The sequence below is a fragment of the Acanthopagrus latus genome, chromosome 19, assembly GCF_904848185.1.
Source record: "Acanthopagrus latus isolate v.2019 chromosome 19, fAcaLat1.1, whole genome shotgun sequence".
NCBI classification, from domain to species: domain Eukaryota; kingdom Metazoa; phylum Chordata; class Actinopteri; order Spariformes; family Sparidae; genus Acanthopagrus; species Acanthopagrus latus.
Window position 1 is genome coordinate 3,850,069 of NC_051057.1, and position 16,958 is coordinate 3,867,026.

The 16,958-nt window shown below is 41.3% G+C and overlaps 1 protein-coding gene and 1 long non-coding RNA gene across 4 annotated transcripts in view; one reads left to right on the forward strand and one right to left on the reverse strand.

Moving 5' to 3' along the window:
- The first annotated feature begins 3,518 nt into the window (after positions 1 to 3,518).
- On the forward strand, positions 3,519 to 5,878 carry LOC119009125. The gene is made up of 3 exons (XR_005071633.1): positions 3,519 to 3,591; positions 4,826 to 4,918; positions 5,704 to 5,878. It is a non-coding gene; the product is annotated as an uncharacterized LOC119009125 (long non-coding RNA).
- Positions 5,879 to 13,689: 7,811 nt separating this feature from the next.
- The window catches only part of znf438 (zinc finger protein 438), a 57,067-nt gene continuing 53,798 nt past the window's right edge, over positions 13,690 to 16,958 (reverse strand). For all 3 annotated transcript variants that reach the window (XM_037079593.1, XM_037079592.1, XM_037079594.1), the window contains exon 4: positions 13,690 to 16,841. In XM_037079593.1, coding sequence (XP_036935488.1) covers positions 16,244 to 16,841 — 598 coding nt within the window. In that variant the 3' untranslated portion in view covers positions 13,690 to 16,243. The remainder of the gene's footprint in view (positions 16,842 to 16,958) is intronic.

Consider the following 16,958-nt stretch of genomic DNA (forward strand, 5'->3'; position numbering starts at 1 on the left):
TTGTAAAAGTTATATCTTTCTGTTTTGAAAAAAAAAAAAAAAGTTTTGTGAACATGATGAAAACATTGGATTCACCATTACTGCTATTATTTGAAAAACCAAGGCACCCATTGTTCAGGGTTTATAAATAATAGCTATGGCTTTCTTGATGATAAAAAAATGTACTAATGCCTTACACCTCAGTTACAAGCTATTCACAACTGGCCTTGCCTTGTACTCCTGCCGGCAACATGAAATGAAATGCTCTGTCTGTCTGCCTGACCCTCTGCATGTCGTATCAGAGTCCGTCCAGACTTAAAATTGACCTTTTGTTAAACTCCCAGGGAGAAGATATTCAAACACTCAGTTTTCAGTTTCAGAGAATGAGTTATGTTATTGTGGAGTATTTGAGTTTGTACATTGACTGAATGGATGTTAAACTGTCTATATCAAGAGGGACACCAACAGATAATTAAGTGCAATCATGGAACAGGGAGACAAGAACAGCTGTTGGCAATGATTTTATTAACATCCACAAGGATTCTGTGCAGAGCAGTTATGTTCTTGAAGGAAATCATATCAGATTTGTGTTGCAAAACAATATTTTCAAAGCTGACAGGACAAGGTGAGCTAGCTCACTTTGTGAAAATGAAAGTAACACTAGCGTGTTGTGTTGTGATGGTGTAAGGAATAAGCTTAAAGACAACACAAGTGTCCTAGTGGAGGCACATAATTATTAAGAAATAAATAATATAGCAAGCCCTGTGTTATCCTTTTTTGTGGTTCATATATGATCAATAAACCATTTGTAAATTGTTAATTGATAATGCCATTAGAAACCATTAGAAACATTAAAAAAAATGTACAAAGAAGGTGATGGACAAACATTTACACTCAGCTCACATATGACCATGAATTACAAGCCACGAGTGGTCCAGCTGTATGACTATAGATGGCCCTATTTCTGCCAAGAGCGCAGCCAACTGCAACTACCAGATCTAGCTTCTAGACTTGGCCCACCTCTGGACTGCAGTTCACTGTTGGTGAATTCATGCGGGCTCAGTGTAAATGGCTGAGTTGTCACTGGACCATGCCAACTTTGTTTTCTGGGATAGAGGGTTAGGGTTTGGGTGCTCAAAGTAAAGCTACTTCTCTAGAAAACTTTTCACCTGACAGTTAAAAGCCATATGTAGTTTTTTTTTTTTTTTTGTTGTTGTTTTTCAGCGGGAAATTAACAAATACAAACTGTAAAGGTAATAAGTGAGAAAATCCCATAATCCTGTAGGTAAAGCACGAAAGACTTAAGGCCCAGGTGAGATGCACCACTACATCAAAAGCACTTTTCCCAAATGCTGTGCTATGCTGTGAAGGCTTGTGGACAGCCTCCTTTAATCTGTGAAAACAACACACTTTCAACTATGAAGCACAACCTAAGAGCCTTTAGACGAAGAACAATAGATGGCAGTGTTATTCACCTCCAAATGTCTGCGCCAAGCTCTTCTGAACAGACAATTCAGGAGCTGTGAGAAAGTCACAGTGGGCGGCTGGTGGAACATCAAAGCATACAGTCACAAAGATACAGTGAAGAGGATATATGCCTAAATGTCTGCTTTGTACGTGGAGTGAATTGTGACTTTAATCCATTTAGGTGCCTACCTCCTCCAAAAAGGATCCCTTGAATGTGAGATGAGTAATAAAGCAAAAGGAGCCACATTTATTCTTTACCTTAATCCCACACACTCTAATTTTTGTCACTAATCTGACAGATTTACACCCTTTTATTACCTGAATGTGCCGCCCTCTACATATTCCAAATCATGGAGAATCCTATTTGAAAATGTATAAGTTGGAGGAGCATTTCTTCATGGTTTCTGAGAACGCGTTATCTCAGACAACAGTGAAATAGACTGTGTGGAAAAAGGTGAAAAACGTTTAACTTTAAGATCCTGCCAGCTGTGGAGCTGCAATTCTAAATAAAGTTCCTTGGATACGTTTATTATACCATCAGGATTTGAAATACAAGCCCCTTAATTAACCTTCAGAGGGACTAATGTTGTAAGTTTAGGTAAGATGACAGTAATAACCTGCTAATGCATGAGCCTTACTGACTTTATACTCATGAGGCGCAGAAAAAGGGAGAGTGACAAATTGTTATTAGTCATGTTGTGTTCATGTCCCTGTCTTGCCCTCCGCTGACGTTGGTCTGCAAACTCCTTTGTTAATCTGTACTGTAGCCAAGGATATTTATGAGTTTTTGGCTAGTGATTCAGTCAAATAAACAAACTTCCTCACTGTTTCCACTGCAGGGAGAGTGCTGCTCCACCGTGTACTGTGATCAATGATGGTTTCAACTCCTCACTAACTGCAAGGCCCCATCGTGTTATGAGGTGCTGCGAAGCTCCGCTGAAACAGCTCGTGTGGTCGCATTTGGAATCAGTCTAATACCTTACATGTGTCTGCGAGGATGTGAATTCACAAACTGCGGTTCTCTTTGGCTTGTCTGTCGTAGCTTTTATCACGTGGATTGATGAACTGATTTTAAGGGAATGAATCTGTGAGCTCTGGCGCTTCGGTGATGTAAGTGTTTGACTCTGGTTCTTTCCAGCGGGAACAATGAAGAAGCTCTCCTTCAGCGTTTTACTTTCACCCTCACTTTCTGCATCACCTCAAATGTCCTCCGAGTTGAATTTTTCACATGTGCTTCAGAGAGATGATAGAAAATCTCCCAAGTTGTATTGAGTGGGTGGAGGTGAGTTTTTGTGAAACGGCTGTGTGAGAGGTGCTTGTTTTCCCACAAGTCTTCAGGGGATTCCCCTCTCCTCTCTCTGCTGTAAACCAGCATCACCACATCGCTGATGGACGTCTCTGTTTGGCAGGTGCTCATATACTTGGCGCCTACAGTTGCCCACAGCGATGAGGCTGTCAGGGCAGAATGCTTCCAAGAGTGCAGGGGAACATTATATTTCACATTATCTCAGAACAATAGGCCATTTCCTGCTTGCTGCAGGCCAGAGAGGCTGAGTAGGGGCTGCCAAGCTCCAGGAAGAGAGCATGGGCCTCAGAAGAGGTTGGCGTCTAAAGGGGAAACTGTATGAAGTTGATGAATTGTTAGGTAGGTGGTTCCAGAGTGGGTGCGAGGTAACTAACCTGCCAGTTAGTGTGAACAAGAACAGTCACGGTAGGTATTTTAGGTTTGAACAGAATCACTTGTCCAAGACTTTACAGCCAGTTGGATTTTTTTTTTCTTTTTTAGCCATGCTAGCAACATTGCTCCATGGATAGCATTGTCAGCCTGTCAGTAGATGAATCTGTCAGTCCTAAGCATGGACTGAAATGTCAATCATATGACTATTAATGTGCTGCCAGCAGGTCAAGTTTTCTCTCATCCACTGAAATATCTACGTTCTAGCTATATCACTGTGCAGAAGGAAGCATCCATCTACTAGCTAACAAAGCTAACTGAGGAGGACACAGCTATTATTTACATCCCTGTCTGCCTGCCCATGAGTAGATGCATATTTCCTTCTGCATGGTAATACACTGTAGTGAGTTTTGGGCAACTGAAATTCTACAACTTAAAACAAAACCATCTACGGATAAATAGGACTACAGGTGAGAGGAATAATTTGTATAATTATTTGTTGATTTTTGGGTTAACTGTCCCTTTAAAGAGAACTTCGGTCGATTTAATCATGCAGCTTCATTGCTCAAGCTACCCTTGGCTTGCCAGTGCCGAAGACGCGAACACATTTGGGCCAACCATTACAGGGCTCCGTGAATGGAGAGTTAGCATTGACAGCTAACAGCATGGGGTCAGAACTTTACACTGTGTTTTAAGCTTCTTAACATGCTCCACATCTCACCCCAAAAGTTATGGAACAACAGCAGACACCTTACAACACAGCACTGTAGCGTGTATGACTCAAAGTGAATAAAAAAGTAGTTAAAATAGTGTGTTTGTGCAAGGAGCTACATACCGGTTTGTTGACATCCAGTGCTGTGTTGCATGTTGCAGCTAGTTTAAATCACAATGCTGCCTTGTACGGCCTCACAGTTCTGATAGCATTTCTGCAGACTGTGATGAAGTCATTATTGGAGTTGTTGTGGTGGTTGGTAAAGCTCACTGATTTCAACACTACATTTTATCTAAAACACAATTGGGAGGTAACTCGGGGTCACTGGCTGACCCTCCAACTTACCCAAAATCATCCAGCCAGTAAGCACAGGTGCCAACTGCTTCGCAACCTCTGGAAATACCTTTTGCCTGAGTTCTCTCTCATTCTCTCACCCCTTTCTTTGAGTTGCGTAACTGCTTTTGTGTTGTATTATTGAAACGTTTGGCTCTGATTAGTGCAGCAGATGAAACGGCTAAATGCTAATGTGTGATTTCCCAGGGGGTCGCGCGGCTTATATGGGCTGCAGGTGTTTGCAGGGGAGGAGGAGGGCTTTTAAAATGCATCAGTGGCAATTACGCTCTGCATTATTTGTGTTTGTTACTCATTGGGGCAGGTAAATGCTCCAAGATCTTATGTGGTGCCTCTGGCTGCCTGGTACTGTTGGTATCCAATCCCTCCTCCCGCTGCTCGCAGTGTATGAGCTGTTAAAGTCAGTCAGGCATTAAATATGAGAAATGTTGCGAGCCGAACCTCTCTTGGCTGTACTCTGCAGATAACATGGTATTGATTATCTTGATGGACACAAACCCTCCCACATATCAGCCCTAGGTCATAGATCCATTGTTTTCTTCTCAAAAGAATCTCTGATACCTGAGTATTTTTTTCAACAGCTGAGCGTGCATGTCTAAGGCAGTTTTGCTTTGCATTTATGTTAAAAGATGTTTTTACAGCTCTGGCTCATGAGGAGCATTGAAGGCTCCCAGCTGTGTGATATCCTGTAAGCAAACTCAGCTGCCTTCAAGATCATGCATCCAGGGTCTAAGGTGAGTAACTCACTTTTACTGTCCTGTTTCACCCTACCACTCCTCTTCCATCTCTATCCTTTAAGAATGGACTGTTCTCCATTTCTGCTGTGCTGAGCAGACAGGCAGCAGTGCTGAGCCTCCCGGCTTCCCTTCTCTTCTCCTTCATTTAATTTTTTCTACAGTACATCACCGCAGATTTATCACCTTGTACCGTTTTCCTCCCAAAAGCATCGGAAAAGGAGGGGAATTATTCCTGGGTCCTGACAGGGGGCCTCAGGGTGGTGGGGAGGGGTTGGGCTGTGCGTTGTGGAGGAAGAATAGAAGGAAGGAAGGAAAGTGGAGTTTTGAGACTGGGTCTGAAAAATGTGACTCGTGTAAATGCTTCCGAGGAGGAAAAAAGGATGAGTATAATTGATTCTGACCACCTAAGTCGGATGGCGGTCTTCCCCAGGGGGAGACGGTGAGCGGATCCCAGCCAGAGTCACTGTTGTGGGGGAAGGGACAGAGGACGAGATGGGGGGGGCATATCTCACCCCGCACTTTAAACACACATAAATACATGCACACACAAATACACACACACACAGCACACACGCACCCTTACTCATCTTACTTATCATGTAATCCAATACATCCCTTTCCAATCAGGCTTTGGACAAAATGTGCTGAATTTCAGTCTGCCCTCCTTAATCTGCTCAACCAGTGGTTAACTGCGTATGATATTACATATGAATGAGCTAATTAACCTATCAAATCAGTGATGACAATTTCCCCACTTGTGTCTTTTCTTGTCTTAATTGCAGGTGGGAGTGAGAAGAAACAATGCGTGGATGATGGGCTTCGGCTCTTAAATCAAAACCTCTCTTATTCATAGACAAACATGCACTTGCACACAGTTCTGGGCAGAAGAACCCTCCTGTTATTAGCGCACGCCCACGGCTCCTTGGAGCCAGACTAAATAAATAAATTACAGATTCAGATGCTTGCTTACTTACTGACCGTGTTAGCTTTTGCGCTACAGCAAACAGAAACCTCTGTGTTTGTTTGTGTGTGTGTGTGAGACTGTGTCTACTATGATTGTATTGATGATTGTTAGATCTGTACGTGTGCACTCGTATGAAGGGTCCGTTCGTCCTCCAGCAGGCCTGATTCATTAACCTTATGTGTGTGACTGCTCGGTAAATGTAGGTTACTGCTCAGGCAAACGTAATTCCCCAAAGGCAAAGTGCAGCATTAGCATCCAGTTATCTCGCCACATTCCCTGGAGCTAAGATGACTCCAGAAAGATGCTCTCTGTCTTGTTTGAATTCTGCTTGACACCCCCACACATACTCACACAGTAGCAGAAGTAGCAGAAACAGAAACTAATGTGGGAGAAATGGGGCCAGGGGTAAAATAGGCACATCATGACAAGAATAATGACAAGTTTTTCAAGTCCTAGCATGTCTTTGCAGATGTCTGGACCTCAAAATGTGTTCTACTTGATGTCGTTGACACATCAGTCAAGGTGAAAATCAGGATGGGACAGAATCAGACCTTTATCAGGACTGATCCAAGCCCTTGCATGGAGTGGATGGAGGCTTAGGGAGTTATATGAGAAGGGAGGAGAGGATTGGAACAGATGGCAGGAGTCCCCCTGGGCGAACGGCGCCTACCCTGCTGAACACTGGGAGCTTTTGACCATCTGGACCAAAAGGCAATGAGCAGCGCCCCGTAACGGATTCCCCATTGAAGCGACATGGAAAAGGAGACACAGGCTCACTCGGAGCAATGTCACCAACATACTGTCCATCAGCTCCGTGTTGTTCAATTAAAGTGGCCCACTTACACGTTGCAGGGTTGAGTGATCCGATCTGTTGCTCTTCCTGTACAGGAATGAATGAAGTGGGTTGGAGGTTGGGATAAGATTCATTTGTCATCCCTTCAACAGATTACTGTTCCAAACATTTTACACCAAAACTAGGCTTGTCTTGAAGTTTATGTAGTCTTCGTGTTTACATGCCTTACCTTGGAGAGAAAAATCTTGTCTTATAAAGGTAAGATAGGTGTAAACGAAGGTGCAGATGACTTCGATACTCTTTGAGCTGTACATTGTTTCATGTAAGAAACAGTTGATGGAATGTATGACTTTGAAGCAGATGCACTATAACAAATTGCTGTATATTTATGGTGGATTTACAACATACCTACTGTATTTTATAATAATTGTAAAATACTGTTAAATATTTATCCCTCACATGTAAATTAACAGTTAAATCAGTAAATTAACAATTACAGTAGATAACTGTAATTTAACAGCATAAAACAGTATTTGTAATGAACTGCTGTAAATTTACGGTGGATTACAACAGTATCTTACTGTATTTTAAAATAATTGTAAAATACTGTTAAATATTCATGCTTGCATGTAAATTAACACTTAATGCTCAGTTAACAATACAAAACTGTAATTTAACAGCATAAAACAGTATTTTCTGTCAAGCAGTGGAGACAGGTGCTAACATCCCTTCTCAAGTCCAGTCATTATCCATCAGCATCTTACTGATGCTTGCAGGCGTATGTTTCTATTTTGATGATAGCACTTCTTTACTGATCAAACTCCTCAAACTACTAATTTTCAAGTGACATATGTAACCTAACTGGCTATTCCTGAACTTTACCTTGGAGAGCACAGCTCCAGCCTATTAATCCAGCCAGAAAAGTCCATGTGGAGTTCAACAGAGCAGGTAAAGTAAAGTTATGCTTATCTCCCAAAGTCCAGTGTTGTTTTGTCTGCATGATTATTGAGCTGTTGACATTTCAGATGTTTCATTAGGTCTGTGTCATTAGTTCAGGTTGCTAAATAGGGCCAAGTGAAGCAAACTCCGTAGCTAGCTTGAGCTCAATTAACCGTAGGTGTTGCTGACCTTCATAAAGTTTTTTTTTTTTTTTTTAAATTGTAAAATGTATCTTATCATTTATTAATTCAACTCAATTAACTTAATTGCACACTAGTTTTCCAGAGGTAACTCTCCCTAAACTATAACTAACCACCCCCTCTCCTTTCTGTCTTACTTTTCTCTTCTTTGCACTTTTCGTCCTGTCTTTAACCATTTTCTCTCTCCCTGGAACAGTTTATTGCTCTGGCTCATTTCTCCCCCCTCATTTTTATGTTTCTTTCACTCCCTCCATTAGCATTTCATATTTTTATATTTTACCAGAGATGCTGTTTTGCTACTTTCAACACTGCACATTTCACTTCTGCACCTTTTTCACATATGCTTGTTTTCCGTCAGTCAATATCACATTAATGACTTGAAATTCAAACTTTTCTGTCATAAAATATGTAGAGGAAAACTCAGCAGAAGTAGCTGCTAGATGTTTCTCTGTCGACCCCAAGAGAGTGAGAGATTGGCAAAAAAATAAAACTGAGCTTCAGCGCAAAAGGGCCAGGCTGCCTGGTGGAGGTAGGAAGAAGGCTAGCAAGGAACCTGAGATAAACATGCAGGAATGGGTTATCAGCGAACTGGCATGCCACTTATGAGAGTGTCCGGCATGATGATCAAGGCTATGGCGAAACAAATGCACAAGTGACAGCAGAGATGAGGAGTTTGCCGTGAGTGCTGGTTGGCTAAATCGTTTCCTCTGCTGCAACAACTTGACTTGCAGAACACGAACAACTATTGCCCAGAAGTATGCCAGAGAATTCACAAAGAAGCTGGCGAAGTTGTGATATTTTCAACCCGGATGATTGAAACAATCAGGAATTAAACACCTGTTCCAAATTGCTGCCTGGTCCCAAATAAAGGCCTGGTCTGCTAAGTGATTGAAACAAATAAACGCCCCAGCTATTATTTGGTAATCAACAGTATTTATTCAGAAAAAGAACTACTTTCCCATGTTCTGTAGGAAACTGAAGCTGTCTTTTTATTTGTCCTGTATGATGGTGATGTTACCTAAAGACATGCCTCCATCTCCACTCTTACTCCACTAGACTCGGTTTGTCAATCCACCCTCAGATTCATTACTGGTGACTGTTATTCCCCACATCATTGTTTTCTATTTGAAAACTCAGGTGGGCACTTTTAACAGTAAGACACGACAGCCATTGGATTCATTTTTCTTTGTACAGCCTTGAAGTGCTAGTGATTGTATTATGCTCGGAAGTTCCTCGGGTAAACACTAGATTTGGGATTTTCTTTTTTTTTGTGCTCTCGGCATCATTGAAAATGAGGCCTTGCCCTCAAAGATTTTTCAAGATTAAAAATAAAGGTTGAATTTTCACAGAGGCATGACTCGTCTTCTGAACAGTGATGTATAAGGGCTATTTAAATCAAATTATTCAGATTTAGATAAAAGTACAGAGCAGCACAAGACTGTTGGCAATTGCAGATTTACATGATGTGTGGTCCAGACAGGTCGCTCCAAATCACATCTAGTTGAAGATGAGTCCTTAAAAATCTAATGAAAAAAGATTTTGAGTTACCTGGGTCACAGGTGGTTGTAAAATGCATACACCCTGGTGAGAATCAAGTATAACACAAGCCTAATAATGTTCAGTGTCAGGTGCCCTGGAAGGACATGGACTATTACAATCAGAGGCATCATTATTATTTGCATATTGTATCTAAACGTAATTTAACACTTTGCTAAGTAAATGTGATAAAACTAAGTTCCATCATAAATGAGTCCTGGTGTGTGTTTTTGAGAAAAACCTTGCCCATGTTCTCCAGCAGCGGCTCTTTATCCTTTTACTCCTCATGAAACTGACACAAGCACTGAATCCCAATCAGCCCATACAGCACAGAATGTTGCAGTGATGTACCTGTGCCTGCTTATCCTCCTGAGGTTTCTCCTTCCCTGCTCCATTTAGAGCAACAGCACTGCTCGGATCGATGTCTTTCTCCAGCCGCCCATCATCAATTATTCACCTGATCAGCCCTGCTGCTCATTAGATGAGTAATCTGGGGGGTGAGGAGAGCTGGGACGCTTTGAAACCTGAGACCGAAAGGCAGCAGGAAAGGGAAGGGCGGATCACATCTCCAGATCGAGAGAGAGAGAGAGAGAGAGAGAGAGTGAGAGTTCATGGATGTGGGATTACCGATTTGTACATCTAAGTCCTGACATTCAGGAGGGTGTGTAAATCTTTGATGAAACCATAGCATCACTTTGATGAATGTGCACACTTATCACCAACATACTGCATGTGCCGACAGCAGCTTCACAGATGTTAGTGTATTAAGACAGACTGGCAACAGGGCATCATTTGTGAGAAGTGAGAAGTTGGGAGGGGAGCTTCTAATAACCCAAAGACTGCATGTTGCACTCGGGTTTCCCCGCACCCAAGTTGTTTTTGAGGACATCTGTGGTCAGTGTGGGTCACATTTTTTACTACTCAATAAATCTCGCCCCGTCATTCTTCCAGCAATGCTTGTTTTGTTGCTCTGTGCCTCTGTGCATGTTGTTTAGTGGTCTGGTTCCTTTATTCCACAGATCTGGAATTAACAGATTAATAAACTATTCTGAATCTGAATCTGAATTCCGGATCTGTGCATCAGGGTCAAACAGCATTTTCAAAACTAAAATCCTGCTGAGAGTGAATATCAGACACAGTCTTCCCACACCTTAAAATTAACAGCTACATTAAAACTGATTGGAAAACTTAACACTCGGGTTAAGTAGCACTCTGCAACATGACTGAACCTTGAAACAGGTCACACAGGTACACATACTGAGCAGGTATATTTCATCTTAAATAAACAGATCAATAAGTCCAGCATTTGCTCTCTGACGTGAATTTTAAGAGCTGTACAACTGTTTGTCCCACACCTTTCCTCCTTAATCTCAACGCTTCCAGGGCTGTAGCAGTGCTGAAGGGGGTGTAGCTCAGAGACCCAAAGAAAGAAAGAACAAGAGAAAGAAAGAGAGCAGCCCCCAGTTCTCCTTCTTTCTCACTGATCATGTACAAGCAGGGGGGTGGCTTTGATCTCCCCTGTCCCCCTGAGAGCCACAGTGAGGTGGGAGCGCAGTGTGACGGCTGTGGTACACGTTAGCTCTGATTAAAGGGAAATATGCATCACTATATAGCGCTTTCCTTTTTATCTGTGCCTGCGATGTGGTGCGATGGCGACGGTAGATTGGGTCTCGATATGTTCTGATGTCGCAGCCTTATCTGTGTTTGGAGCTGAAAGCCACCTGAAGTGGAGACACTCTCGTTTGAAACCTTTGAATCCCTCACAGGAGTTTCAAGGAGTTGAGGAGTTGGCGTAAACCTAGCGGAGGTTGTTTTGTGTCGCAGAATTGCTCTCTCTCTCTCTCTCTCTCTCTCTCGGGCTGTTGCCTGTTTGAGTAGCAGCAGAAATCACAGTCGAGGTGCCCTTTGAACTTTAAAAGTGGGGTTGTGTGCCTCCAAATCAACTGGAGCTGAGGACCTGCATTCCACACTGGTGTGGCAGTGACTACCAGGGCTGGGCCTACAGCGGAGAGAGCGTTCGGCTCCGACCGCATAGAAACAATGTTCGAACAGATTCAAATGTTTGTTCCCTGATTTCTGGAAATTTGAAAAGATTAGTTTAGCATTTCTGTTTACTTTAAATGCATCTAAAAAGAAGAAAAAGACAAGTACAGGGAAAAAATGGAGCTCATGCAATGTCATCTCCATTCATTAAATATGAAACCACCACAAAACATATAGCCAGCTCTTCTCAGAACATAGACTGTACCTTTCTCTGAACTTCCAGTCTTTCAAATATTCAAATATTCTGCCACTATTATATTACATTTTCAAGCTAGTTTTAGTTATGTGGATCGTGTGTCGTCCTTTTAGTGAAATAGACAATTTTCTGCACATATCTGTAGGTTTGATTATGCTAAAGCAGGCGGCTGTAAGGTCTGTTTGATGGGGGAGCACAGTGGTAAAGCATATGTAGGCTCTTTAAAGCCCTTTGGTTAACCCACTTTGCTTGACCCTAACATATGACACACATGTACAGACTGAAATATCAATTAACCCCATTCTCTGAATCTCATCCGATTAATACACGGTGACCCTGACCTCTGTCGTTTGTGCTTCAGGAGGTGAAAAGATCACAGCTGCAGGCTATGTGTGAACTCTGTTTTTTGTTGTTTTTCAGTAAGCTACATGCACACGCACAATACTCCTCAAACTGCATAGACTAATAAAGAAAACATAATAAAGTCATGAACATGATGTGTTCATGGTGGAGTGTTGAGGCTGAGTTCAGGAGTCTCACAGTCTGTTGAATGAAGTTGCTCTGTTGTGTGGTGGGAAGGGAGTGGATGCTTCTGTGTCATTTCTCAGACGGCAGCAGGGTGAACAGACCGAGGCTTGGGTGGGTGTTGGCTCTGCGCAGACATCCCCATGCCAGTTGATGATGTTTCCAGTCAGATGGATTTTTATTGTTGACAAGAACTAGAACGAGAGCTATTTTTTTTTTTTTTAAATGTTATCAGTTCTTACACATAATTTCATGGATAACACTTTTGGTCTGTCTGTCAGTCCTCATCACTGTCATTTGTGACGATTTCCCCTGAATTTAGTCTGTCATCATCAGGTCGATTTTTAATTTCTGACAAATACCATCTCATGTTAAGTGACTACAAGGAACTTTAAAGCATTGATGAAACAGTATTGATGATTTTAGATGACCTGTAACAGCAAACAAGACCATCAGCGAAAAGAATGTTATTTTTATATAGTTATCATTATTGCCTGTGCTTGGGTCTGACTGCACATATCATGCATAAAATCACATGTCGTACTGCTTTTGTCAAAGCGTTCTGATAAAATCAAGGAAAACTGAAAATTCCTCATAGTCACTTGACATCATCATCAGCCTTGTATTTTTGTTTTTGGGTCAAACTCATTTTCAATGGGAGTGCATCGTTTGCGTCCACAGAGTTTACTAAAAAGAGAGTTTTTGGACAACTCACATTAGCAGTAGCTTGTTCCGCTAGATGCCGTCCTGCCAGCCTGAAGGATTGATCTCAGAATGTGACGCAACTTGGAGGTGAATTAAGGTGGGCCGCTCCTAAAGTTTAGTTAAATATAAGTGCACGGATAATTCGTTGTTTAGTTGTTAACGAAAAACAATATTGACCTTGAAGTTGAAAAAGGAGCCTCATATAAGGAACAATACTAAAATCAAGAGCCGAAAAAGTTACGTGAGATAACGCGTTGCTTTGTTGCCGTAATTATGCTTTTACACAAAGGTTTGACTGGGGTATTGCAAAAAAAGCAGAGGTTGCATTTTGGCAAGAGTTTCGCTTTAACTAAGATGGTGATCATGACAAACATTGCTTGCATCAAGCCAAAGCATTGGTACATCCAATGCCGTGTTCAAGCCACTCCAAACTTGAAACACTTCTGACCCCTACTCGAAAAAGTACAGTGGAAGGTCACTTTAAGTCAGAAATTCCTACTTTGTTCAGAACACAGCTTAAGTACAACTCCACAGCACCACCCACAGGGCAGGAAACTTGTAGTCCGGTCATCACTGTAAACTGTTTATCTTCAGGTTTTGAAGAAACAATTCAAAGATGTGTTGATGGGTTTTGGAAAATAATGACAGGCAATATCCCCTCTTTTCAATGACATTCTATAGACCACAACAAAGTCAACAATCAGAGCAGCATGGTGAAAATTAATGAGGCCAAAAAAGTCAATTTAGAAAATGTATCACAGATCTGATCTCAATTATACACCTGTCCTTGACCCATAAACTGGTCAAATATAGTAAAAAGACTTCTAAGAAGTATGTCTGTTTTAAGAAAGCAAAACAGTCACAGTGTCCTCAACAAAGCATATCTTTATTGTCATAAACATCAGGTTCTTCAGGTACACAAACAGTAACAAGCACAAACACTTTCAGGCTTTTTTGGACACAGTCAAAATATTAAGTGAGCCAAACACATTATATGACCAAATGTGTGATTTTTCACTTTCTGACTTGTGCTGACAGTCATGTATGTTTGTCATCTAACTGAGTTAAAGAAGAGTCTGACCCATAATTCTGTCACTTCCTGGTTTGTGTTGAGGGCTTGAAAACAAAGGACAGCTCACTGACGAACACCCCAACATGGCATCCAATGAACAGTAATACTGTTAACTCTCGTTGACCCTCTCGATATATATGCAAGTGCAATATGCAAACATCAGTGCTTTGCCCTTCATTCAAAGTCCTATGTTTTGTGTCAGAAACATAAGTACAGCTCGACATGGCTTTTGTTTTTTTGAGTTGCCAGTTTTGGCAGTGATATATATTCATCTCGTTTCCCTCCTCCACTGTGACAGAACAAAGCAGCTGATTCACTAGTTACTCTATGTAAATATATATATTTTTTCTCAATATATCTATATATACTATCTATAGAATTAGTCTATATAGCATACATATACTTTTGGTAGAGTTTTTAAAACATTCAGGTACATTCACTTGACCCTGTGATGTTTTTTTTTTCTTCATGTGAAAGATAACAACAGACAAATGTTAGCAGAGCTACTTGCCATGTAGTAATGGCCTTTCAATCAATAAACAAGACATTAAGCATCCCCCAAATTAGAAGAAGCATACATAACAAATGTCCCAGTGCTGGTTCTTCAAGGACCAACAACAAGCATAAATATACTAAAAGACCTCTGTATTAATCTAGAGTACAAAATAGCATGTTTTCTGGACTTGACAACAGTTTACATTAACTCTAATAATAGAGTCTGGGTGCACACAATTCCACAGGTGCGTACATGAGCTGGCAACCACAGGTAGGCAATTCAATGGTTTCCTTTGCGTATCTACTAATTCAACAAAAGGTATTCTGTCAGTGGTTAAAACGCTTAAATGCTAAACTCACTTTTACAATCACTAGTGTGAAAAGACCCTTGGCATATTACAGAATACATATATAGGCATTTATCAACAAGTCAAGGAGATGGAACTTGGCCTACAGAGATCCACACTGACAATAAGCCACATTACGCATGAACACTGATTTTTTTTTTCCAAAGGCCACAAGGATGTCACTTGGGTGCTGGTTAAAGTGTTCCTTCATGGGTCCAGGTTAGCAAAGGACCCTAATGCTGTCCTCATCAGACAATATAAATTTTCCGTTACAGGAGCAATATCAAATCACAAATCATACACATACTGATTATTTTTAACCTGTAAGAATCCAAGGCCAAAGGATTAATTGACAGCCAGTGTGATAGTAGACAGTGTGCCCTTTTAGGAGATTTACATTTCTCAGTATATGGAAGGGTCAATACCCCCCCAAAAAAAGATTTTAAAAAAAATTCACGTTCCCATAGTGGTATCTAGCTATGCAGATTTGGTAGTTTTAGACCAGATGTCATATTCATGTCACATTCAGGATATATATATTATATAATATATATATATATATATATATATATATATATATATATATATATATATATATATATATATATATATATACACACACACACACACACACACACACACACATACTGCTCAAAATATTTAAATGGTGTAATTTGTATGAAATCAGAAGTCAGAATTGGAAAGTAGCTCCAATATTACATATTGTAGTATAAACAATACCTGCTGCTCACTTTATTCTTTGCTGTAGTATCTATGTTTGGCTGTAGGGATTAGCTGCCATTAGCAAGTAGCTTAATTAGCTGTGGAGCTAAATTGCCCTATGAGCTGATGGGAGTCTTCCTGGACTGCGGCCTCAGATCGGGGGGGGGTCACCATGGCTTTCTTGCAACTTGTCCTTTACATGATCCTCAGTGTAACATGGGTACTATTAAGATGTACGTTTTTATTGTTGGGAAGGCAAAAATCTCAGCATAGATATCTCAAAAACTGATAATAAAACCAAATAATCTGCATGGCTAGATAGTCACAAGAGGTGTTTGGGTGAAATGACCTTTTAACAGTTTTATTGTGTCAGCTAGGTTATAAATTACTCTTTTAATAACATTTAAATAAGCAGTACAAAAAAAAATCCAACAGGATATTAAATACATACCTCTAAACAAAATGAAGTCCAAAAACAGAACAGTGCAAACAAAATATCAACATAAAAAATAATTTTGTCTATATGATTGGATTCTCTGACCTGGAGAGAATATCCCATATGAGTTCTAACACAATTTTTAATTTCCATTTTCACCATTAGCTTGATATTCTTTTTCTGTTCTTTTTGTTTTTTGTTTGGACCACGTCAAATGCCTCAACTGGTGAAAGATGAAACTAGTGTTAAAAGACATAAGAGAAACCCTCCATCCCTGCGCTGCTGATTGTTACGACTGAGTGTGTATGATGTGGAGCCACAATGAAGGGCTCCATGCACATCTGAGGGCTAGGCTGGATAGTGTGGGCTTGGAGCAGGAGTGTCCAGATCCCCGTCCACCTCAGCCTCTTCCTGGCCAGAGTATGAGCTCAGGGCATCCCACAGCAGGCTGGGCTGCTCACAGTGGTGGCGACTCCTCCAGTGCTCCACAACTCCCTCTTTAGTGTCCAAGACCTCGCTGCAAAGCACACAGTTAAAGGCTGCACCTGCTGCAAGAACCCCAAGACCATTGCCACTATCTGGTGACGAGAGGGTCCCGCTGTCCTCCCCCTCCCCAACACGGTGGTGGGACATGATGTGCCTCTTAAGCTTGGAGAAGGAGAAAAACTCTTCATCACAACTGCCGCACTTCACCAGGTTACGCTTCTCATTGAGCTGCCGCCAGTAGTGGGCAGCGTGTTTTACAAGCTCCATCTCAGCCTCACGGCCGCCTCGCTGGTGTTGTCCATCGTGAGGTCGGACCTGGACCTCCTCCCCATGCACATACAGCAAATGCATCTTCATGTCAGCAAAGGTTGGAGTGATGGCCTGGCAGCGACCGCATTTAATCTGCAGCTCCACTGGGTCCTCGCGATCCTGCTCATCTGATGGCTCTGGGGAGTTGGCCCTGGTGAGGAAAATAAAAATTACAGCTTATTTCTACATTTTTTTTAAATAAATGTTAAAAAAAGTTCTGTAGTCAGGCAATTCATATCTTAAGCCACCTAATCTATATGTTGACACC